Source organism: Heloderma suspectum, chromosome 3 (assembly GCF_057233095.1).
Source record: "Heloderma suspectum isolate Gila_16-S chromosome 3, 16-S_ref, whole genome shotgun sequence".
Taxonomy (NCBI): Eukaryota; Metazoa; Chordata; class Lepidosauria; order Squamata; family Helodermatidae; genus Heloderma; species Heloderma suspectum.
Window position 1 is genome coordinate 221625384 of NC_139460.1, and position 26220 is coordinate 221651603.

At 42.9% G+C, this 26220-nt stretch overlaps 1 protein-coding gene across 1 annotated transcript in view; it reads left to right on the plus strand.

Annotated features, from left to right (window-relative positions):
- The window catches only part of A1CF (APOBEC1 complementation factor), a 53920-nt gene that overhangs the window by 15048 nt on the left and 12652 nt on the right, over positions 1–26220 (plus strand). Inside the window, exons 5-10 of the mRNA XM_084841907.1 lie at positions 4867–4997; positions 11267–11505; positions 12269–12433; positions 19331–19428; positions 20879–21149; positions 24141–24349. Of these exons, the coding sequence (XP_084698033.1) occupies positions 4867–4997; positions 11267–11505; positions 12269–12433; positions 19331–19428; positions 20879–21149; positions 24141–24349 (1113 nt within the window). The remainder of the gene's footprint in view (positions 1–4866; positions 4998–11266; positions 11506–12268; positions 12434–19330; positions 19429–20878; positions 21150–24140; positions 24350–26220) is intronic.

Consider the following 26220-nt stretch of genomic DNA (forward strand, 5'->3'; position numbering starts at 1 on the left):
CAGCTGTCTGAAGATCTTTTTGTTAAGCTCAATGTGTTTTACAAGCTGAACCTATGTAGTCAGAAGTAAGATCACTGAATTCAGTAGAGCATACTCCCACATGACTCTGCATAAGATTGCAAACAATTATTTAGTTACTTATTTGATTTGTACTGCACCTTTCTACCAAAAAATGGCACTCGAGGCTGCTAACAGCATAATTAAAATAGATTAAAACAATAAAAAATACATTAAAATACTCTAAAACATAACAATTACAGAATAAAAATTAAAAAAAAAAACACAGCACCCAACCCAACAGACCCATTTATGGACCAAAGGCCTTCCTGAATAAAGTGGTCCTTGCCCGCTGGTGGAAAGGCAGCAGAGGGGGAATGAACCTAGCCTCCGTTGGGAGGGAGTTCCACAGTCTGAGAGTGGCCACTGAAAAAAGGCCCTCTCTTGGATCACCACCAACCAGGGTTCTGAAGGTGGTGGTCGCAAAAGAAGGGCCTCTCCAGAAGATGTTAAGAACCAGGCAGGCTCATCTCAAGGCTGTCTTTCAGATAGCCTGGTCCCAAGCCAAATAGGCCTTTAGAGGTCATAACCAGCACTTTGAATTCTGCCTTTGACCAGTAGCCAGTGAAACTGCTGTAACAAGGGAGTCATATGCTCTATGTAACTAGCCCTGGTCAACAGTCTGGCTGCAGCATTCCGGACCAGCTGAAGTTTTTAAACAGTTTTTAAAGGCAGTCTCATGTAGAACACGTTACAGTAGTCCAAACAGAAGGTAACCAAGGCATGTATGACTGCGGCCAGATCAGACATCTCTCGGAATGGGTGCAGTTGCTGCACTAGCCTCAGCTGTGCAAACACATTCCTGGCCACTGCCGAGACCTGGGCATCCAGGTTCAGAGCTGAGTCCAAGGGCATACCCAAACTACAAGCCTCAGTTTTCACGGGGAGCATAACCTCATCCAGCACAGGTTGAATTCCTATTCCCTGATCTGCCTTTCAATGGACCAAAAGGACCTCTGTCTCGTCTGGATTAAGCAGCTGCTGCTGCTGCTGCTGCTGCTGCTGCTGCTGCTTCTTCTTCTTCTTCTTCTTCTTCTTCTTCTTCTAATTCTTCTTTTGCCCTCATCCAGTCCATTACCATCATCAGGCACCAATTTAGAAACAGAACAGCTTTAGGATTTAGATGGAAAGAAGAGAGAGAGAATTGGGTGTCATCAGCATACTGGTAGCACCGAACCCCAAAACTCCAGACAGTGGTTTCATGTATATGGTAAATAGCATCGGATAGATAGAACCCTGAGGGACACCACAGGCCAACAGCCATGGTGTCAAACAGAAATCCCCCAGCACCACCTTCTGAAATGATCCTTCCAAGAAGGACCAGAGCCACCATATAGCAATGCCTCCCAGTCCCACCTCAGAACAGATGCCTCAGAAGAATACCATGGTTGATGCTATTGAAAGTCACCGAAAGGTCCAGCAGAACCAACAGGGACACACTCCTCCTGTCCAGTCCCCAGCATAGGTTGTCCACCAAGGTGACCAAAGCAGTCTCTGTTCCATAACCAGGCTTGAAGCCAGATTGATGGATCTAGATAATCCATCTCATCCAGAAATCCCTGGAGCTGAGAAGCCACCACATGCTCCAGCACCTTGCTCAAGAATGGAATACTGGAGACATTGCCTGTAAATTTAATTGTGAGATTTTATTAGTGGTTTGCTTGTTGGTTGGGATGTCTGTGTTCTGTGACAGAGTCACAGAGCTCGTTTGATTATAAATAATACAAATAAGGACATTATACACAAACACACAGAGAGACACACACTCACACTAGGGTTTCATTAGGGATTTTCCTTGGGGTCATGGCAACAGGGGCTGAAAAAATCAACAATCAAGTTGGAATAACTAATAGCAAATAAATACATACATACATACATACATACATACATACATACGTTCAATGGACACTGTTCAGAAACATGTAACAACTTGTATAAAAATTAAAAGCAAGTAGTGACACATCGCTAAAGCAAATAACAAAAAATACTCACATATAACAGACACCAAATGTGTTTTGACCGTAAATTGATCTTCTTCAGTGATCTAATAATATCATGATCACCATTTCTCACATACGCATATGGAAAAAATAAAAGCCTTCCTCTCAGACAAATCTTCCAAATAAAAATCAAATAATAATATAACAGTAACATCAGCAATTAAAAACCACTCTCATACCCTTATCAAGGGCAAAGGTAACAGACAATAAAAATCTGTATATAATATCCACAGTATCATGCTGCAATGGGACATTACTAAGAGCTCCAGATCCAACAGCGACTGGCAGGGGCTGGCAGGATGAACTCCCATACTTCCAAATTTACCACTACACCATTAGTAGGTCGGGATGTGAGAAGCAGAGATGCAGGAACCAGGGAAGCAAGAACCAAGGTTGCAAGAACCAGAGATGTGAGAACCAGGGTTCCAAGAAACAGGGATGCTTAAGCTCACCAAGATTCTCCAAACTCTACTTCAAAGCTTGGTTTGTCTTGTTTTCATTTGCAACCGGTTTTCCTTTCCATTTTAATGCAAAGAGACAAAGTCAAAGAAAAGCCACACTGGTCATGGGCACGTAGAGGAAATATGACAAGTCGTCAACTGCAGCAAGTTTTCTGCTCTGCCCACAAGCAAGCCAAAAAAGTGTAGCTGTTGATTATGGCTGGAGTTTCTGAAATTACAGGTGTGGGAAAAGGTAACTGCATATGACATTAGTACCATGTATACTAATAGTGATCCCCAAGTTCTGCCACTAATGTAGCCAGAACAGCAGCAGCTGCACATAAGAAGGAAGGAACAGCAGACCCAGATTTGTAGAAGTACAAACATATTTTTGGGGGGAGGACCATAAATGCTAAGGGACCCCCAAAACAGCCCAATGAGGACTGAGCATGCTCAGTGGCATGGAATGTTGCAGGGGGGAATAGAATGGAGGGGAACAAAATGGAAAACTGGGGGAACAAAATGGAATGAAGTTTCATCAGCTTCATGGAATGACCCCAAGTTCTAGTATTATGAGAAATGGGGGGGAAAATGCCTCTATTTTATCCACACCTTGCATAATTTTGTACACCTCTATCGTGTCTCCCCTTACTTGCCTTTTTTTCTAAGCTAAAAAGTCCCAGACATTGTAACCTTTCCTCATAGGGGAGTTGCTCCTACTCCTTGGTCGTTTTGGTGGCCTTTTTCTACATTCTACAGTATCCAACTTTTTCCAGCTCTACAGTATCCTTTTTCAGGTACAGTGATGAGAACTGTACATAGTATTCATAGCGTAGTTGCACCATAGATTTATATAAGGGCAGTATGATATTTATTTTCTATTTCTTTACTAATTATGCCCAGCATGGGATTTGTCTTTTTCACAGCAGCTGCACACTGGGTCGACATTTTCATTGAGCTGCTCATCACAACCCCAAGATCTCTTTCTTGGTCGGTCACTGCTAGGTCAGATCCCATCAGCTTATGCTTGAAGTTGGGATTTTTTTGCCCCGACATGCATCACTTTACACTTGCTTACATTGAACTACATTTGCCATTTCCAAGTGTTGTGAATTTACTCATAGGAATGCTCCTACCAGTAATTCCTGTGAGTAAAAGCAAAGCATATGTTTTGAACATATGTTTGAACACAAGCTGATTCAGCTATATGTGGAGCAACTAACGACTATTTACCATTTTAACCAAAGTTCTAAGAGGTCCAAATGCCCAGGCAGAGATCGCACATCCCTTGTGGGGCATATATGCATTGTACAAGAACAGAAGCATGGAGAGAGGAAATGCATATGTTACTCAAGCTTTCTGTTTTGCCATTTCTCAAAAATGTTCAAAGAACTCCCAGTGTTCCATTGCACTTCTCTGACCACAACATAACCTGCAACAGGGATATAAAAGCATTCTGAATAGAAGCAACCAAGTACCCCTATCAACAATTTCACCAGCTGTCAGAGTTCTAAGAGGGGAATCAAAAGCATCACATAATGAGGCTGTTCACACAACAACCCAGAGTATGGGTTGAGTATGAGTTGTTGAATCGTGGGTTGTTGTTGAATCATGGGTTGTTTTGTTGTGTGAACCCAGCTGCACTAACAAATCATGGTTTGTTAACCATGAACAACCCAGAGTTCACAACCTAACAAATCATGGGTTCTCTTTGTGTGTTGTTCATGGTTAACAAACCATGATTTGTTAGTGCAGCTGGGTTCACACAACAAAACAACCCAAGATTCAACAACAACCCATGCTCTGGGTTGTCATATTGTGTGAACCCTGTCAATAACTTTCATTCAGGTAAGCTGTACTGAGTTGCGTTTCTGTCACGTGAATTAGCTGTGAGTGACTTGGAAGTTTTTGGTCCTTGTTGTTCTCGACAAATGGAAATAGAATTTAAAAAGAAGACACGCTCCCCCCCCCCCAAACCCCACCAGTGCAAGTAAGTCATGGCTTACATTGAATGGGTGCGCTCTAAGATACCTGAGACAAGCACAGAAGCTCAGACAATATATTATCAGAGTGTGTTAATAGAGATCATTTACCTTGCTAACAAGCTTAGCTGTGCTAGCTCAGCATGGGCTGGACTTTGACATATGCCGCCTCTGTTCATTTCAACTTCATACACAGGTCAGAAAGCAGATCTCAAGTAAAACATGCTCTGATTTATGCTCAAGGACAATGGCCAAGCTACTGTGGAGTGAAACAGGCACACAAGCAGAGTTGCAAGAACAACCGAACTTTGTCCAGAGACGTTCTGTACTGCAGACAAAAGTTCCCTTTCCTAGGAGGCTTATGGAGCTTATCCTTTGTTTTTACAGATTGGTAAAATCTATGAAATGCGGATGATGATGGACTTCAATGGAAACAACAGGGGATATGCTTTTGTGACATTCTCCAACAAACAAGAGGCCAAGAATGCAATCAGGCAACTGAACAATCATGAAATCAGGTAAGCCTAGTTTACTTATTTTAATTTAGTGTAATTGTGTCCCACTTTTCGACTGATGTCCTGAAAGTGGCTCCCAATATTAATAAATGCAACAAGTACAATAGAAGTCGCACTCTTAAAATACACTTAAAACAAAAGCAATCGGAAGAAAATAGGAAGCGGCCCTCTACTGAGTCAAACCATTGGTCTACCTAGCTCAGCACTGACTACGCCAGCCTTCCCCATCGTGGCACCTTCCAGATGTGTTGGACTGCAACTCCCATCATCCCAGCCACATTGGCATATGGGAGTTGTAGATCCATACATCTGGAAGGAGCCATGTTGGGGAAGGCTGGACCACACTGACTGATAGAGCAGGAGCAGGCACCTGGTGTTACCCTGAGTTGCCTCCTTTTCTCTCCTGTTTCTCCCTACAGGGCAATTGGTTGTAGATGACCCTATGGAGCAGGGGACACTCCAGCTGCTTTTCTTCCCCAGGAAGAAGGAAGAACAGTTGTATTATATACCTAAGACTAAAATCTAATTAACAAATTAGCTTGCTTCTCCATATACCATAGATGAGGGGTCCCCAACTTTTTTGGACCTGTATTTATTTATTTATTTTATTGCATTTATACCCTGCCTTTTTTCCTCTTGCAAGGAACCCAAGGCGGCTTACATTATCCTCCTCCTCTCCATTTTATCCTCACAACAACAACCCTGTGAGGTGGGTTGAGCTGAGAGTCTGTGACTGGCCCAAAGTCACCCAGTGAGCTTCCATGGCCGAGTGGGGACTAGAACCCGGATCTCCCAGCTCCTAGTCCAACACTCTTGCCACTACACCACACTGGCTCTCTATGTGCCACCTGTAGGCACATTTGGGAATTTGAGAAATTGTTGTGGCCACCATCACAAAATGGCTCCCATGGAGGATTGGCTAGTCACATAATGGCTGCCATGGGGTCCTAGCTAGTTAAAAGTGAGCTAAAGAGGGGCAGGGAAAAGAAATAGTGGCTAGAGGCTGGGAGGGAGGGGTACAGCAAGGCAAAGGGGTGGAAAAAGAGCAAGGCTAGAGGGTAGGAGGGAGGGGGAAATAGCAAGACAAAGGGGTAGAGAGGAGAGAAAGAGCAAGGCTAGAGGATAGGGAAAGAAAGAAGACTGCCCTAACATTTTCCAAGGTTTTTCTTAAAACATTTTCTTTAAAGGGGCAGGGAGGGGAGAGCTTCATGTGAGCCATCGGAGGTCCCCACAGGTGAGTGCTGTGTTGGGGACCCCTGCTGTAGACATTTCTGCATTAACAGGGTCATGTCCCATGTTATATTGAAATCATACTACGATTCACCAAGCCATCCCAATCAAACACACACAGCATGGCCAGGGCTTATGCTAGGGGTCCGTAACTGGACATCCCTAGGCTAGATCCATTCACCTGAGGGCCCACAGTTGAAAGCTAGAGTTAAGAAAGCTATGTAAGGGGAGTGGCATTTGTCGCAAACGGATTTTCCAGAATGCCAGTTTGGGAGTGGTAGGAGTTGACCCCTGACTCAATTCATAAAACACACACAAATAATCATAACTGGTGTCAGGACTTTCATAGAATCATAGAATAGTAGGATCGGAAGGGGCCTACAAGACCATGGAGTACAACCCCCTGCTCAGTGCAGGAATCCAAGTCAGAGCATCCCTGACAGATGGTTGTCCAGCCTCATCTTGAATGCCTCCAGCGTGGGAGAGCCCACCACCTCCCTAGGTAATTGGTTCCATTGTTGTATTGCTCTAACAGTCAGGAAGTTCTTCCTGATGTTCAGCCAGAATCTGGCTTCCTGTAACTTGAGCCCATTATTCCATGTCCTGCACTCTGGGATGATCAAGAAGAGATCCTGACCTTCCTCTCTGTGACAACCTTTCAAGTACTTGAAGAGTGCGGTCATATCTCCCCTCAGTCTTCTCAAGGCTAAATATGCCCAGTTCTTTCAGTCTCTCTTCATAAGGCTTTGTTTCCAGTCCCCTGTTCATCTTTGTTGCCCTCCTCTGAACCCTCTCTAGTTTGTCTGCATCCTTCTTAAAGTGTGGCACCCAGAACTGGACACAGTACTCCAGATGAGGCCTAAACAGTACTGAGTAGAGGGGAACTAGTATTTCATGTGATTTGGAAGCTATGCTTCTATTAATGCAGCCCAAAAGAGCATTTGCCTTTTTTGCAGCCACATCACATTGTTGGCTCATATTCAACTTGTGATCTACAACAATTCCAAGATCCTTCTCGCTTGTAGTGTGGTTGAGCCACGTATCCCCCATCTTGGATACATTTGGTTTCTTTTTCCTAGGTGCAGAACTTGGCATTTATCCCTATTAAATGTCATTCTGTTGTTTTCTGCCCAGCACTCCAGTCTATCCAGATCACTTTGAATTTTGTTTCTGTCTTCCAAAGTATTAGCTATCCCGCCCAATTTTGTGTCATCTGCAAATTTGATCAGCATTCCCTGCACCTCCTCCTCCAAGTCATTAATAAAAATGTTGAAGAGCACTGGGCCCAGGACTGAGCCCTGCGGTACCCCGCTTGTTACCTCTCCCCAATTTGAGAAGATCCCATTGATAAGCTCTCTTTGAGTCCGATTCTGTAGCCAACTGTGGATCCACCAGATCGTTGTTTCATCTAGCCCACTTTGAGCTAGTTTGCTCATCAGGATATCATGGGGCACTTTGTCGAAAGCTTTGCTGAAGTTGAGGTACATTATGTCCACAGCATTCCCACATTCCACAAGGGAGGTTACTTAATCAAAAAATGAGATCAGATTCATCAGGTAGGATTTGTTCTTGACAAATCCATGTTGGCTTCGAGCATTCACTGCATTGTTTTCAAGGTGCTTACATAATCTGCTCCAGAATTTTCCCAGGGATTGATGTCAGGCTGACTAGTCTGTAGTTCCCAGGTTCCTCCTTTTTACCCTTTTTGAAGATAGGGACAACATTAGCCCTACTCCAGTCATCTGGCACTTCCCCTGTCCTCCATGATTTCTCAAAGATAACAGACAGTGGCTCTGAGAGTTCTTCTGCCAGTTCCTTTATTACTCTAGGGTGCAGTTCATCTGGCCCTGGAGATTTTGAACTCATTCAAAGTAATTAGTTGTTCCTTGACCATATGCCTCTCGATCTCAAGCTGCAATCCTGCCCCTTCAGCCTGTACTTCGCCTTTGCCAGGGGGGTCATGTACCCTCTTTTGGGAGAAGACTGAGCCAAAGTAGGAATTGAGCACTTCTGCCTTTTCTTTGTCATCTGTTATCATTTTGCCATCCTTATTTAATAGCTGAACCACCATTTCTTTCCTCTTCCTTTTACTATGAATGTAGCTGAAGAAAGCCTTTTTGTTGCTTTTAGCATCCCTCGCTAACCTTCGCTCATTCTCAGCTTTAGCCTTCCTGACACCATCCCTGCAATTCTGTGCTACCTGCCTATACTCTTCCTTTGTTGCTTGGCCTTCTTTCCACTTCCTATATGTGTCCTTTTTTGTTTTCAGGTCTGGCTTCATCTGTTGTCATTGACCTTTTCTTCTTGTTGGAATTGTGCCTTTAGAATTTCTTTTTTAAAAAACTCCCAGCCATCTTGGACTCCTTTTCTCACTAGAGTCGCTTGCCATGGGAACTTACGTATCATTGTTCTGAGTTTATTAAAATCAGCTTTCCTAAAATCCAGGGTATGCATTTGACTACACTCGGCTTTTGCTTCCCTTAGAACCAAGAACTCAAGTATAACATGGTCGCTTTCCCCCAGAGTTCCTGTAACTGCTACTCTTTCCACTAAGTCATCTTGGTTAGTTAGGATCAAGTCAAGGATAGCCAATCCTCTGATTCCTTCCTCTACTTTCTGTAGGAGGAAGTTATCCGACACACAAGTCAGGAATTTCCTGGAGGGGCCATGTTCTGCAGAATTGTCTCCCAACAAGTATTGGGGAAATTGAAGTCCCCCATTACTGCTACATCATGCTTCCTTGAAACATTGGCTATTTGCTTTTCAAAAGTTTCATCCTCGACTTCTCCTTGATTGGGTGGCCGGTAGTAGACTCTGACCACCAGGTTCCTTTTATTCTTTGCTCCATTTATTTTAACCCAGATGCTCTCGATGGGGCTACCAAGCTCATCCTCCTGTATTTCTGTGCAGAGATATGTATTTTTCACATATAGTGCAACCCCACCTCCCTTTCTGCTCCTCCTGTTCTTTTTGAACAAGTTATATCCTTCAATTGCTGTATTCCAGTCATGAGAGTCATCCCACCAAGTCTCCGTTACATCTATCAAGTCATAATTTCCTTCCTGTATTAAGAGTTCAAGTTCATTCTGTTTGTTTCCCATACTCTGGGCATTAGTATATAGACATTGAAGACCATGTGCTTCATGGTCTGGCTTTCTTCCTACATGTTTGTGAAGACTATTATTGGGCGCTATTCAAGCTGTTCTCTGCATTGCAGTGCATGAGCCTTTGTCCATTGTTACCCCCAACTTTATGTCTACCTTCCCCGTAGGATTCAGTTTAAAGCCCTCCTGATAAAGTTCTTCATGCTGTGGCCAAACACATTCTTCCCAGCCTTTGTGAGGTGCAACCCATCCCTTGCCAAGAGCCCATCTTCCAGGAAGTATAGCCCGGGGTCCCAGAATCCAAATCTCTCTCGTCAGCACCACCTTCGTAGCCAATCATTCACCCGGAGTATTTTTCTTTCCCTTTCTATCCCTCTTCTGACTACTGGAAGGATGGATGAGAAAAATATCTGGGCCCCAAAGTTCTTGAGTTGCCTTCCCAAAGCTTCAAAGTCTGACGTGATTTCTTCATATCTCTGCTTGGTGGTATCATTTGTTCCCACATGGATGAGAAGAAAGGGATACCTGTCAGTGGGCTTTATGAGTGCAGGCAACCCTTCAGTCACATCTCTAATCCAACTTCCCGGGAGACAGCATACCTGGCGAGTCCACGGGTCTTCACGACATACTTGGGTTTTTATCCCACGCAGCAAGGAATCTCCCACTACTACTACTCTTCTCTTCTTGTTGTTGTAGGCCTTGGTTTCATCACCTCTGCTTGACTGACCTTCAGCCTCTTGCTCGCTCTCATGCAGGTTCCCCTGTAATTCTTCCTCTGCAGGCTGTCCTCCAGTCTCATCCTCAAGTACCTGGAAATGGTTCCCTAGTTCCACTGCCTCCACTGGTGCAGAGTGGCTTCTAGTTCTTCTGCTCCTGTCACCCTTTTCCAAGGAGTATCCTCTACTTCATTTTTCCTCACCTCAGCATTTCCCTCTTCTGCCTCAGCTTGCTGTTGCTCTTCTAGCTCCTGTACTTCACTTTGCTGCTGTAGTTCCACCATTATGTCCAAGAATTCTTCGTGTTCTCTTATTCCCTGGAGGGTCAATAGTTGCCGTTCCTGTCCTCTTACTTTTCGTTCCAGCATTGTGATCAGCTTGCACTTGTTGCACGTGTAGGCCATGTTGTTCTCAGGCAAGAAAACAAACATTGCACACACTTTGCAGGTCACCACCACTGGAGAGTCTTGTCCTTCCATAGCCTGTTTTCCTTTTTGTGTCTGGCTTTCTGATTGTTCTAGAGTAGCCTGTGCCTGGCCATTACTCACTGGGGGTTAAAAACAGAGTCCCACTGGTATGGAAGTGTGTGTTACAAGACAAATAAATGAAAAAAAAGTTTGAAAAAAATGTTAGGGGCCTCCCCCTTGATCTCCCCTGTTGAACTCCCCTGGCCAACTCCTGTTTGCTCCCCCTGTTCACTCACTCTGTTCGCTCGCTCTCTGGGAGCTTGCTTGCTTCTGTAGTCCCTGGACCAGCTGGAGCAGCTTGCTCTGCTCTGCTCTGCTCAGCTGGGAGGCAAGAAACAGACTTTATTGTTATGATGATGATGAAATTAGGATGCCTAATTGAGGGGCATGTTTTCAAGAATTTCTTATCACTGAAAAATACATGCATGTTGGTTATGTATAACCAAACTCAGATTGCATTAGATGTTCTGTAAAAACCTTCACTTTTAAAAATTTAGATGGGAAATAACTTTCAGTAAAGTATCCCTAATATAGCCCCTCCCCCACAAATCTGAATCTGATTGCTAAATAATAATTAATAATTGGAATTCTGAAGCCCTTTATATTTTAAGGGCTGGTTTACTTATCAGTTGGCTGCCTAGACTGTTCAGAGGGTTTGGCCTGGCTGCACAGGTCCTAAACTGTAGTCACAATGGAGATTTCTCAAAGAACTAAGCCTGTTTCACCACAAAAATGGAACTGTTCTTTGTATGCAGGAACGGTCGACTCCTAGGGGTTTGTGCCAGTGTAGACAACTGCCGTTTATTTGTAGGAGGAATCCCTAAAACCAAGAAAAGGGAAGAAATTTTAGTAGAGATGAGGAAAGTTACAGACGGTGTCGTTGATGTCATCGTGTATCCCAGTGCAGCCGATAAAGCCAAAAACCGTGGATTCGCTTTTGTGGAATATGGAAGCCATCGGGCAGCAGCTATGGCAAGACGAAAACTGCTACCAGGTAATGGGACTAAAATTACCGTAATGTTGCAGTATAGAGAATAGAAAGGGACAGGAGGTGGCCACCAGTGGAGGCTGGTGGCTCTGATTTCAGTGGGGCTGTGAATCCATTCTGGGTTTTCGTCAGAACCAGACAGAACTCTAACTGAGCTATCCAAGGTGCTGGCCCCATTTAGGGGACAGGGTTCAGCACCTTGGAAGCTTCTTTAGAGTTCACCAAATTGGAACCACCAGCCTCCACAACCCAGGCAACCAAATGTGCTGTGATCAGTGTGTGTGTGTGTGCGTGTGTGCGCGTGCGTGTGAGTTAAGGATATGCAATCCAGTATTGGGCCATATTTCTCACCAAGGCTCCAGATTAGCCAATATTTAAAGGTAACCTCATGGGTTTGCTTGCTGGGAACTGGTTCGGCAGTCAGGTAGGCATTTGCATGTTTTCGTAGTTACATGGGAGCAATGCCCTTTAATCTGACCAATAGAGTAAGCATGTTCACAGTCACTCAGGCCCTGCAGCAACCATGCAGGGCATGATCATCATTTGGCTGCAAATGCAGCTGCTTATAGAGCAGAATGGTTTTTGGAGACAAGATGACAGGATAATATCAATAGAAGATCCAGTATGTCTGAGCTCTTCTGTAGCAAGATATAAGTTCATTTTAGCCACAACTCTCCATAGAGAAAGCCCTCTCTCTTCTCCTCCTCCCCAAATCACTCACTTCTTATATTTATTTTAAATTAACTATGGAACTCCAATTGCTTCACAGGAAGGATACAATTATGGGGACATCCTATAGCTGTCGATTGGGCAGAACCCGAGGTTGAGGTTGATGAAGACACAATGTCATCAGTTAAAATCCTCTATGTGCGGAATCTTATGCTATCAACCACTGAAGAGACAATTGAAAAAGAATTCAACAATGTTAAACCAGGTAAAAGAAAGGGAAAAATGGGGTAGCTTGCTCAGAGTTTGTCGGTAAATAAATACAGGGTGCAAAATAAAGTGGGAAACCGTAATTCTGGGTGAAATATTTTTTCATTTGTGGGGATGTCAGGAAAAGAGACAAAGCAGCTGTTTTATTTACATGAAAAATGTTTCAGGTGTTGAATGTTTTCCCCACAACTTAGATGCTACTGTTGGAATACTAGTCACTTCACCCCACCACGATACAATGCTAAACACTATGAGAGCTTTTTGTGTGTGCATATGATAAGAAGATTAAAAACACACACAACACAATCGTAATAAAATGCATTTCATAAAGTGAGGAGAAAACCCCAAAATGAATGGGGGGATTACAGCCCTATCCATTCTCCTGGACCTCTCGGTGGCTTTAGTGATCAACCAAGATATCCTGTTGGACTTCTTGGCAGAGCTGGGCTGTTCAATCATTCTGGTCTTTTTTGTTTTGTCGTCTCCAGAAGGTGGTGCTGGGGAATGACTGTTCAGTGGTCTTTGGCTTATGGTGCTCCACACAGTTCTGTCTTGTCCCGTATGTTATTTGATATCTACATGAAATTGCTGGGAGAGGTCATCTGGAGCTTTGAAGCTGAGGTACCACCAATATGCTATTGACACTCAGCTCTATTGCTCTTCATCACCTAACACCAAGGAAGCGGTCGATACCCTTGAACACTGCCTGGGCTCGATGAGAGTAAACAAGCTGAGACTACATGCATATAAAATGGAGGTGCTGTTGGTTAGTAGAAAGTCTGGCTCAGGGATTGGGATTCCATTTGTTCTGGAAGGAGCCCCTGGACTTTCAGGTGGCGGCAGTGGCAAGGATTGTATTTGCATTTCATGCGCCAGCTGCAACCTCTCCTGAGTTGGTCTCATTTGGCAATAGTTATCCATGCCTTGGTCACATCATGTCTAGATTATTGTAACAGAGCTACCCTTGAAGAGTGTCTTGAAGTTTCAGTTAGTGCAGACTGCAGCAGCTAGGCTGTTAACCAGTACATGGAATCAACAGCATACTACCCAGATATTGAAAGATCAGCACTAGTTGCTGATAGTTTTCTGGGCGCAATTTAATGTGTTGTTCTTAACCTTTAAAGCCCTATATGGCTTAGGCCTGGCTATCTAAGAGATTGCCTGTCTCATTATGAACTTGTCCAGTTACTAACAAAAGCCCTTTTGAGGACACCATCACTCTCAGAGCTCCATTTGTCAGTGACACATAAAAGGGCTTTCTCCTGTATCACTTCCAAACTAAGGAATGCTCTCCCTTTAGAGTTACAATTGTCCCCCATAATATCAGCTTTTTGGAAAGGAGTTAAGACACATCTTTTTCATTTGGCCTTTTAAGAACGCAATCCTATGCATGTTTAGACAGAAAAAAGTTCTACAACTCCCAGCGTGCCCCAGCCAGCGCATGCTGGAGTTGTAGGACATTTTTCTGTCTAAACATGCATACGATTTCACCCTAAATTGCTTTTAATGGCTTGCCTTAATACTTTGGCATGGTTTTATTGCTGATGTTTATGGTTTTTATGGTCATATGGTATAATTGTTTTATTTTGATTTATTGTGCACCACCTTGATGACTTGTGTACAAAGGTGGTCTAAAAATATTTTTTTACATAAATAAAAGCCTCATCTCTGAGCTCCTTCTCCTCTCACCTTGCTGTATTGAGTGAAACTGCCCTGCAAATGACTTCATGTTGTGTTGTGAATACAAAAAACACTGTAGTGTGAAGGAAAGCAACTTGTCCGTAATTAAGAGTATTCGGAAAGTTTAAGGTCAGACGCCAATCCCTTTCAAGGATTTAATGACAGCAGAGATCAGTACCGTAATAATAGGGGATGTAGCAAAGACTACAGTGTACCAAAGAGCAGTTATTTGGAAGACATGAGCTGCCTGCAAATTTACTGTTATACCAGATGTTGTTGTTTGTTTGTTTGTTTTTAAAAAGTGAGCAACTATTCCAGAAGGTGATTCTAGAGCCCTGGGCCACTGACCTTTTAAGTTCCACGGGGTTGTCTTTTGTCTCCTATTCTGTAGATTCTACAGTGTAGAACATTTATGTGAGAGGCCATACAGAAATTTAAGGTTCAGTGCCACCAATATGTGGAAGTCTTCCAACTTTCTCCATCCCAGGAAATCTGTGGAAGTATTGAATCAGTGTATGGAGTCAGTAATGGGCTGGATGAGGGATAACACATTGAAACTTAATCCAGACAAGACAGAGTTCTTGATCAATAGAACAGCCAATCTAGAAATAGGAATTCCGCCTGTGCTGGATGGGGTAGTGCTCCCCCTGAAAACATGGATTCATGGTTGGGGGGCTCTTCTGGATCCAGCTTTGGCCCTGGATGGGCAGGTGATATCAGTGACTGGAGGAGCCTTCAGCCAGCTTAGGCTGGTGCACCAGCTACAGCCATTTCTGGAGAAGGCAGATCTGGCCAAGGCAACGCATGCCTGAGTTACATCATGGATGGACTACTGTAATGTTTTCTCCATGGGACTACCTTTGAAAAGGCCTGAAATCTTCTGTTTTGTCAAAATGTATCAATCAGGTTGTGAACTGGATCAAGAGTACATCAGCCTATAGCTATGCAAAAACTATTTGTTTCCAGGCCCACTTAAAAATGCTGGTTATGGCCTTTAAAGCCCTACATGGGCTTATTAAGATCATCCACAGCAGCCTTCCTCAACCTGATGCCCTCCAGGTGTTTTGGACTTCAACTCCCATCAGCCCCAGCCAGCATGGCCAATGGTAGGTAATGTTAGGAGTTGAAGTCCAAAACATCTGGAGGGCACCAGGTTGGGGAAGGCTGCCCTATGAGAACAACACTACAGCATGACATCATCACCATTTCTAATCCAACCAATAACTAATGTTCTCTGGGCGGATTACAAACAATTAAAAATATAAAAAGCAATACAAATATTTAAAAGAATAACTACAATATAATACCAAACAATAAACAGCACATAATGTTGTGCCCAGGGCATTCTTGGGGGAAAGAGATGGATGCGTCAGACTGCAGTTGCTTTTAAACTGTTTTATTGCTGGCTTTTATTGTTGCTTGTTCCTTTTATATATTTGCTATTTCTATTGTGTTGCATTTTACTATATTTGTAAGCCACCTTGAGCTATATGAGGAAAGGTGGGGGAGATCTTCTAAATAAGCAAATAAATACAAAGAAAGAAAGATATCAACTAAAACTCAGATTAGTTTAATAGTTCATAGAAGAAAGCTACTTCCCATTTTTCTTGTGCAAACCCAGGATCTCAACTGGCGCTTTAGCATCCTGAGCCTTCCAAAATCATTTCATAAACTATTACATAATAATCAGCCAACAGTTGTACACAGCCATCAGAATGGAGATTAACAGGCATAAGACCTCAATTCCATTGCACAGAACTCAAAGCGAAAATTCTCCAGTGGCTCATTACAAGCCCAAAGCTAGGATACAGAAACAGAATGTTAAGAGAAGCAATTATATTCTACTTCACAAGTCAACACAGCTAAATAGATAGCTTCTGTTAGAGGACTGTTTAAAAAGCTCTATTTTTTCTTTTGGAAGATATAAGTGTGATTATTTAATATCACAATTCTATTTATTTAGATTTCTAATCTTCCCGATCCCTTAGAGCTCAGCAGCAAGTCACAATTTAAAACTTATAAAATATCTAAGCCAGAGCCAGCATCAGGGGTTGGCACTATTGGGCACCTGTATGCATGTTCAGTTTGTTGTCCAGATGCTAACTGCTGGTAGGCACCTTCAAGGCCTGTGCTGCTCTCCCTCCTGTGGTTCTTTAACTTTAAACAAGACTTGGGCTAGGCAGCTCACTGAATAGAGCCGAGGTGGGCAGAAGGCACATTTCCAGGTGTTTTAGACCTCAACTCCCAGAAGCCCCTGCCAGCATGGCAAATGGTCAGGAGTGCTGAGAGTTGAAATCCAAAACATTTGGTGATCTACTTTCTGCCCACCCCTGACACAGAGGACACCTTCAAACAGAGGACTGTCCACCTCTGAAATAGAGGACATCTTCAAATGGAGGACTGTCCACCCCTGAAATAGAGGACACCTTCAAATAGAGGAGACCTGGCCACCCTAGGAATCAGAACCATAAACACAAAATGTCCAGTGCTCCCAAATCTACCATTTTCCCAGAGTACCACATGTTAGTCTACTCCATGGGCAAGTGGAAGACCTGGGGTTATATCCACCAGGAGTCCTACTTAGAGCAGACCTAGTGAAATGAAGGGGACTTAAGTTAGACTAACATTACAACCCTTGGATTTTTTTTTAATTTCCACCCATCCAGAAAAAAGAAACAGACTTAAAATCTTGAGAAGAAAATCTGGAACATCAGACTGCTAAGGAATCAGGGAGTCCTTAAATGTTTGTTTTTAAAAAAATTAGTTCAGGGTCAGCTGCAACTGAAGTTGTTCTTGTTTGGTTCCAGTTTAGGCCAATAAAGGTTCAGTAACCAACTGGTTCAGCTCCAGTTAACATGAGAAAATGTAAATATAAAGCATATTATTTACTATGATCATGTAGACAGTAATGGTGTCCCTCTTCCCCTTTCCTTCCTCCAACAGGTCCACTGCAAACCCTTAGTTGGTCTCCTCCTCTCCCATCAGGATTTGTATTCACTCTTATCCTTTTGAATAGCGTTCTTTGATTCCTATCCCTGCTTTTCCTTTGTTCTGTAATCTTGTTATTTCCTGCCCCAATTTTTGGTTCACAGATTAATTCTTATATCAGACATATTCCTACTTTTATTTGTTTGTTTATTTAAAACAAATTATATACCACCCTTTATCCACAGGATACCCAGGTAGTGTACACAGCATCAAAATCCAACAAGAAGTCCAAAGAGCAAACAAGCAAACATACACTAAAAAGCAAATTGAACAACAGGAACCCTTCAGCCAGCAAATCAAAGAGCAATGAATTCAGCTTAAAAATAACTTAGAAAAATAAAATGAAATATAGAATTCAAAAATATTCAAATGTTAAAATGTCTGGGTAAGAAGAAATGTTTTAACTTGGCATTGAAAGAAAAACAAGTTTTTACATTTAGGCATATGTTCTCATTGCACTGTATGCCCAAAGTCCATTTGTTAGACACCAAATATGTCTTATGTTGTCTATCTTGTATTGTTGAAGCACCTTCCTTATGTGTTGTATGTTCATCCCTTCCATGTCATAATGTGTATGTTGACCAAGCCCCAGTCCCAAAGGAGAAGCAGTCTCCGCTCTAATCCCTGCCTAATGCTTCCCAGGCCCAGCCCTTGAAAAGGGCAGAATAGAGAAACCTGTACAAACCCAAACTAAATAAATGCTCCTAAAACTTGTTCTTATTTTATGTACTCATTCTGATTCTGGTTTCACCAGTGAGTGTACCTCATCAGGGTTGGGGTGGGGGGGTTGAACCCCTATTCTAACCATTAACCTGATTTTTATGCCCAGTTCAGTTCTGGTCCAGGTTCAAGAGTCTTTTCAATAATGGATCAGATTCTGTTCCAGTTCATGAAAAACTAAAGGTTAATTCCAGTGTTTGGTTCAGTTTGTCTCCCTGGGCTGCAGACCACCCCAATTCTTCCCTTTTGCTATGAGTTGGGTTCACTGTAAAAATGTGTAACAATCTGATATAACATAGGTATAGATTTAGTTCGCACGAAACAAGAACCCAGAATGTGGGTTGAATATAGGTTGCTGAATCCTGGGATGTCATTCATGCTAACCTGGAACTATGGGTTAACAATGGGTGGTTATACACAAACAACCCAGGAAAAGAACCCATAATCTGGTTTACACAATCATTTTCAGCCACAGTGGCTTAAATAAGCCATAACCCAACCTCCGCTCATAGGTTGTCATGTGGTCTGAGCCCGGTGAGGGTGGGTTGTTGGCATGGTTAACAAACCACCCATAACCCCAAAACAGCCCATGGGTTCTGGATGGTTTGTTAACCACACCAACAACCCACCCGTGCTGGGTTCGGACAACATGACATCCTATGAGCGGGGGTGGGTTACAGAATGGGTGCCAAGCATGGGCCACAAACTACTGAAAATGTTTGTGCAAATCTGCCCCTTGATTTGTTGTTGGGTTGTGAACTCTGGGTTGTTTTAACTATGGTTGGTGTTACATGTGAACCCAGGGCTGTTTTGCCAGACTACAGGTGGGGGGGGGGCAGGGAGAGAGTGGTAAAAAAATCCAGCCCCTCTACATGTCAGTACTACAGCCCTGCAAAGGCATTTGGGATACAGGAAGGGAGCAGGCAAAGGGAATAAAATAACGCAGACATTGAAAAGCAAGCTGTGCTTTACGCAATCGTATGGCAGACAAATCATGGGTAAACTCTGGGTCAGACAAAACCCATCCTCTGGGTTGTCATAACCTGTGTGAATCAGGTTATATTTTGCATTTAAGTTAAGCCCTAGCCTTCCTTAAATTAATTGCCCCCAGGCCAGGGTCCACAAATAATCGAACACCATCAACCCTGACTAGGGACCACTCTGCACATGTACTTCAGGGACTCTTTATGTCTGCATGGTGCTTCCTCCAACTATGCAGAGTAGGATGTGTGCATTTTTAGTAACATACTTCCAGATCCCAACCTGCAATAAGCAGACCAATAGACAAAAAGAAGCCCAAAAGTGCACATCGCTAAGCCAGTATAAATAAATACAAATAGAACAGCTAAGTGGTTCACGGTTTGTAGTGCCAGGATCTAATTTTTATTTATCGTAGAATAATTTTAAAATTAGAGTGTAATATCAATGCCCAAGGACAGAACACAAGCACATGCTTTCCAATATGGCAATATCCATGACAGGCCTAACCTCCAAATCTGTTCTACAGGATCAGTGGAGCGAGTAAAGAAAATAAGAGACTATGCATTTGTGCACTTTAATAACCGAGAAGATGCAGTGGAAGCCATGAAGGTCTTAAATGGGAAGGTAATGGTGGATTAATCTAGTATTCACTGGAAGGCACGAGTTGTTTGTATATAGCATAGAAAGGTTTCATAATGTTGGTGCGTGTGTGTGTGTGCCAGCAATAAAAGGCTTACCAGAGGGTTTGACCTGAATGGTTTTGGTTTGCACTGCAGTGATTTTCTCATCATGGAAATCTGTGATACATTGTTAGAGTTTGGATCTTGAGACTTTGGCACATATGTGTGCCAAACACCATTTTAGTAAGACTAAAAGCATGGTTGCCATGTATAGTTCCATAAATGTTCAAACAGCAAAGTACCAGCCTAAACTGTTCTACTTTGCTCTTGTGCAATTTGTTTTCAGGAAATAACATGTGGCCAGTTTTTGTATTATGTTCCCCCTCTCCCCCCTCCCAAAACATTCCACAGAGTGGGTGGTGGCTCCATGTAGGACTTGACTGCCACTTGATGGGTGGACTGCCCCAATCATGTGGACAGTGTCCATGTCAGCAATACCCAGAATGTATGGGGCTGATATGGAAACTGTGTACATCCAGGTTGTACACATTATAGGCCCCTTCCAACCCTACTGTTCTATGATTCTGCTATTCTATGAAACAAAACTGGAGAACATCCAAGATAACCCAAGGGAATGAAGAGACAGAGTTTCAGGATGTTGAAAAATATATATAGTTTCATTCTTTGAAGCAGCCCAATGCATTCCGGCCCTGTATCATATCACTGGGCCTTCTTCAGGGGTCAATTTTTCTAAAAAAAAAAATGCCTGCAGATATCTCTGAAAGGTTTTTCTCCAAGATGAATCCTGCGAAACATGTTGGGCTACTTCAAAGAATAAAACTTTTTTTTGTTTACATCCTGAGACTTTGTCTCTTCATTCCTTTGGTATATACCCATACATACCTGCTGTTACATAGATGCAGAACCAGTGGCCTTCTACATGGGTGACTTCAGATGGAAAACACAGCAGGGCCTCAATGGATTGACCTTGAATTATTGGGTGCTACATACAGGAGGAGGTATTCTTTCAAGTACTCCGATCACAGATGTGGAGAGTTCAATATCTATTACAAAAACATAGACTACTGTTTTTATGCAAAGGGAATATCAGAGCCTGCTCCATTTGGACTGCTGCCCCACCCTCTCAGTGCCAACTGACATCAGCTGCTCTGTGGGAAGGAACATCAGACTGGTTCCTGTTCAGGTGGAGCTGGTTGTGTTGTTCAGTTGTTTTTTGAACATGGGGTTCTTGCTGTACCAGTTGTATTTATAAATATTGTAAGGCACTTTGAGAACTCTAATCAAAAAGTGGGATATAAATCTAACTAATAATAAATTATCTAATCAAAAAGTGGGATATAAATCTAACTAATAATAAATGATGATGATGATGATAGTAATGCATGAGTGTGTCTCATTTTTCTCTCTCTACATGCACCTCTTTTTGTTTCAAGGTGCTGGATGGCTCTCCCATTGAAGTCACATTAGCTAAGCCAGTAGACAAAGACAGTTATGTCAGATACACCCGAGGCACAGGAGGCCGAGGAACCGTGTTGCCAGAGTATACCTATACTTTTGGGCATGTATATGACCCTGCTACAGCCTACTTGGGAGCCCCAGTATTCTATGCACCTCAAGCATATGCTGCTATTCCCAACCTTCACTTTCCTGCTGCTAAAGGACATCTCACCAACAGGGGCCTGATTAGGCCTCCATCCATCAGAGGTAATTCTATTGAGCAATTCTTGCTCACTGCAAATATAGAATATTAGCTAGCCATACAGCCGAAGTTCGGGGGAGTTTTGCTTAAATCCTTTATAGCTTGAGAAGTAGGTCAATTGTTGAGGTAAAAATGTGTCGTCTTTCTCCCTGGTGGCCACCTGCCTTGCCTCGGATGGTGAGGGCGCCCAGAGGAGAGCCTCCATTGATGTCTTCAATGTACGGGCAGCTTGGGACCAGCATTCCTCCAGGTCCCCAGGCCATATAGGGCTTTAAAAGTAAAGCACCAGCACTTTGAATTGTGCTTGGAAACAGAGCACAATTCAAAGTGCTGGTGCTTTAAAGCTTACCGAAATGATTCCCCTTATATAGTCGTCTGCCCCAGGGGAATGAAGATCTGCATTGCGACAGCAGGGGTGCAGTGAGGTAATTTTAGACTCCGAAGCTAATGGTGTTACTGGTGGGGAGCCGGTCCTTTAGGCGGTAATGCTGACTACTCTGCTTCTTTCAAAATGGCAAGCCAGCCCCGATGCATTTGGGGGGGGGAGCTGCTCCTTCTGCTCTGTGGGGCCCTGGATATGTGTGCCAAAGTCCTGCCCTGAATGCACCATGTGGCATACATTGGTTGTACAGTGAATGGTTGAACCAGTCCACATGAATTGATGTGCTGATGGGGGCAGTAGATGAGGCAGTTGCAGTTCTGGATTTGTGCAACGTGCCAAAAACCATATTGTCTTTAAGTTGACCCTTGCCACAACCTTCCTCTTTACATAAGTGTGATCTGTCATGGTGGTTCCCCTTAACTCACTCTCTCTGTGTGTGTGTGTGTGTGTGTGTGTGTTTGTCACTCTCTCTCTGTCACACACACAAAGACAGAGAGCAAGTATCAGTCACTGTCATTGCTAGTCCCTCTTATAAGAGCATGTCTACACCAGCCTAAAATCCTGCATTTAAAATGGGGCTTTATGCTTCCATTTTAAATGCAGGATCACAATGATTCCCTTTTTCACCCACTTCTTTCCCCCCTCCCCTTTCCCCCTCCTTCTCCTCATATCTGAGTCTTCTATCTCTCTCATTGATCTTGCTCCTCTGCTTGCCAGTTTTCTTCTTATTGTGGAGGGAACTCAAGCAGAACACAGTGGGGTAATTTGATAGCTCATTATCTGTGATCTATTTAAAAAATGGAACAAAGGCCATTTAGTGCAGGAGAAGGCCTGGAGGTTCATGGCGTCATGTAAAGAATCCGCAAACATCCATGACAGAGCCATCTCAACTGCAGGATAAAAGCTCCATGTGAAGAAGCCCTAACTCTCCATATTAAAACTAGTTCCGCTTCTTTTAAAATGGCATGTGCCCATTTTAACCAAATGAGAACAGAATTGCACAAAGAATCTTAGATGATGCTATATATGATTGAGATTCAGCTCAAAATAGCTCATCCCAGGGCTAAAGCAGATATTAAAGACATAGCTAGCCATTTCAGCTTCTTTTAAGTTTAACTCTAGTGTTAGTGCACAGGGCCTAATCTGATCCTAGTGTGGGAGATAGGGGGACTTTAACCCCTCCTCCCCCCTCTGTGGGCCTGATCCAGGTTGAGCTCCCTGTGCCTGCCATTTATATTGCAAAATAGTGATCTCTTTACTTTAAGAACCCAACATGGTATAAGCCAGAGTTCCGCTGATGTGCTTTTGATGGAAAAGATTTCAATGTGAGTAACTTAAAACCCATACATACAAAGTTTGGTACTGCAAGTGCAGCATCAAATGATTGCTTAAATGTGTAAATGTGCCATCACAAATCAAGAACTACAGACAGAACATTCATGTCACCTCAGACCCCATGGTTCTCAGTGGAATCAGATCACACATTCTGTTGAGTGCCGTCAGGTGCTGAGTAATTCAGGGATGAAATATCAAGTGATGTACATGTGTGTGTGAACCATCCCATAATTCTTTATCAGATATAATTCCATCTGGAGTGACTCATTCGGAATGTGTGATTGGAATGGGGTTGGTAATGAACAAACGTTTCTGGTTCGGTGTCGGTAAAATGAGGTCAAATGTACACACACCAAAAATGAGAAGCTTAAATTTATACCGGTGAATGTTGATCAATCTAATTTGTCACTAGTGATCTTTATCCATTAAATGGAATTCAATTTAGAAATGTCCCTCCACCACCAATCAAAGTAACCTGTGCCCAGACTCAGAAAAGGTACACGTCTTATTAAACTGGACAGAAAAGAGGAAACGGAGAAAGTAATTTAGAATTAATCCATGTCTCTAATCACTGCATCTTCAGACACTTCACAAAATGAGGATTGGCCAAGACCTGGCTGATATTAATAATGGCATGGCTGGAAATCAATGCAAAAGCAATACTTCTGGAAGGATAATCTTGTGGATATATACTGCAGTGGACTGCAATTCCATGGTTCTCCATGTTTTCTAGACCAAGGCTTTAAAAAAAAGAAAAGAAAAGAAACCTGGGAAGCATGAAGCTTGTAGGCTAAAACTAAAAATAACAAAAAGCCCACAAGGTACAATCAAAGTTGGAACAATACAGTTCTGTCAGTACTTGCGCACATCCATGGGCATTATTGCCCTTCACTTGAAAGGCAATAAAGGGATTTTGTGCTCTGAGCTTTGCTACTTTTTAGTGAATTATGTTCTATAAACACAAAGAAGAAGAAACAGCTCATGAAATGTTAATGTCTAAGGCATAAAATCTAAAGGGCATGGTGGAAAAAAATATAATAAACTAAATAATTTACAAATTTGCTACTCAGTATTGCCAAAATGTGCTGCCAGAGCTGGGCTGCTTCACCTTGCCTAGCAGTAGGGCCAGCCATGCCCAGCAGGATTTTATCTACCTGGAGTTTCCCCCTCCAATCTCCAAATCAAGTATCAGTATGTGGGTTCAAGCCTTCCAATACAGTAAAAATCAGGGAGATTTTCATGTGATTTGATTCAGTTTAATGCCTTCTTACATTCCTAGAAATTTACATGAATGTACCTGTAGGGGCTGCCGGAGTTAGAGGACTAGGAGGCCGTGGCTACTTGGCTAACCCTGCCCTGGGGCGTGGATACCAGCTCAAAGGAGAAAAAAGAGGGGAGGAAAAACTCTATGACCTTTTGCCAGGAATGGAGCTTACACCAATGAATCACGTCAGTTTAAAGCCACAAGGAATTAAACTTGCTCCACAGGTGGGTAGAACACAAATGCTTCTGCACTTCACCACTCCGTGTGTCTTTTTCAGATAGCTCTAGATTTGCAAAGCAGATGCAAAGAGAAATCATTCCTGTGGTTCATTTATGTCTTACCCATAGCTATGGGATTTTTCTACACATTGTTACTCTGCTGGTTTCTTCTGTTCAATTTTCCAGAGCCAAATTTTGAGCTGAAACAGCATTTTTAAGACTGTACACAATTGTTCCCTTAAAAAAAAAAAAGAAAAAAAGATGGAAACATCACCACAAGGGTAGTTTTGCCCACCCTATTTATTTACAATATTTATATTGTAAATATTGAAACAAATCCTGAAGCAATTTACTAAAAAATAAAAACAAAACAAATAAAAAAATACCATACATGCATGCACACACAGTAGTATAATGAGGCTGGTACAAAGGTACATTGTGGCTGGGGAAAAGTCAAAGAAAACAGTTATGCTTTCAGTAAACACCTAAAACACCCCAGCATTGAGGCCTGATATATTTCAGAAGGGAGATAATTCCGCAGGATGGGCACCTCTGCAGAGAAGGCCCGTCTCCTTGTCATCACCAAATGGAAATCCATTTTGTGCATTTTCAGTATGCAGCTGCACGGCTGTGAATAACCACATAATCTTTTTTATTTTAAAACCTGCATTCCTGCACATCTGTGCAGGTGCAATGCATTTAACAGGCCTTTTTTTAAAAAGGAACCTGAACTTTATTTAATGTATTTATTGCATTTATGTCCCACCTTTCTTCCATCACGGAACTCAAGGTGACCACATGGGACTTCCAGGTGGTTTCCCAGCCAGGCACTGACCAGGCCCAAATCAGTTTAGCTTCAGAAAAGTTGCTGCCTTATGTGCCTTCAGACCATTATTCAATTTGTGGAAAATCAAACTGTTGGATAGCTACTAAGTGACTACCAGGCTGGATGCCAAAGCTAGTCCACAAGAACAGGATGGGCAAGCTAGGACCCAGAGGAGGCTGGCTGCACGGTGTAATCAGTCTATGGCAAAACACATAAATACTGGTTGCAGGGCTGAGCCAAGGAGGTGAGTGTGTCCCAAGCAGATGAGAGCTCTGCATAGAGTTGAGGAGAGCTAATGAGTCAGGTTAACCTTTGCTCCAACTCATTGTAGACTCCCCCTCCTCCCTTAGGCTTGAAGACTGATTTGGCTGAGGACCCAAAGACAGGTTTAAGATATTTTATATAGTCTTAGCATCATAGCCTCTCAAATTACTATATAAAATAATTTGAAATGGCTTGGATACAATAAACAGTGAACTTGACTCTGCATGCAAAACAGGACTTCCTTCTCCCTCCTCTTGGCTGCAGATCCTTACACCTCCCAAAATGCTGATCCTAAGGCTTGGGGTGGGTGGGTTCAGGAATGGCATGGGATACGGCACAGGGGGCTGCAGATGGAGGGATTTCCCTCTTGCATGAGTAGAAGTGCCTTCCTCCAGCACTAGGGTCCCTTTGGATCCAACCCATAATTCATATCCTGCCTTTCCATCACAAGGTCTTCAGAGCATCTTACAATGCAGCACCTAACAATTTAAAAAAGAAATCAATATAGGGACTGATCCAATTATTAGTAGCCAGTCTAAATCGTGGAGGACAACCTCCAGCTCATACAGTTTGTCTGTCCAGCCCATGGAGTCTTGAACTCCTCCATGGGCCCCTCCCCCTTCCCTCTAAACTAACACAGAAAACCAAGTTAACAATAAACTAGCAGCTACAAAATAAACTAGCAGCTACAAATAAACTAGCAGCTACAAAAGATAGAGAAAATAAAACATTGTTCAGTAGGTGTCTAAGTAATAAAAGTGGGTGCCAAACAGATAATTCTGGGAAG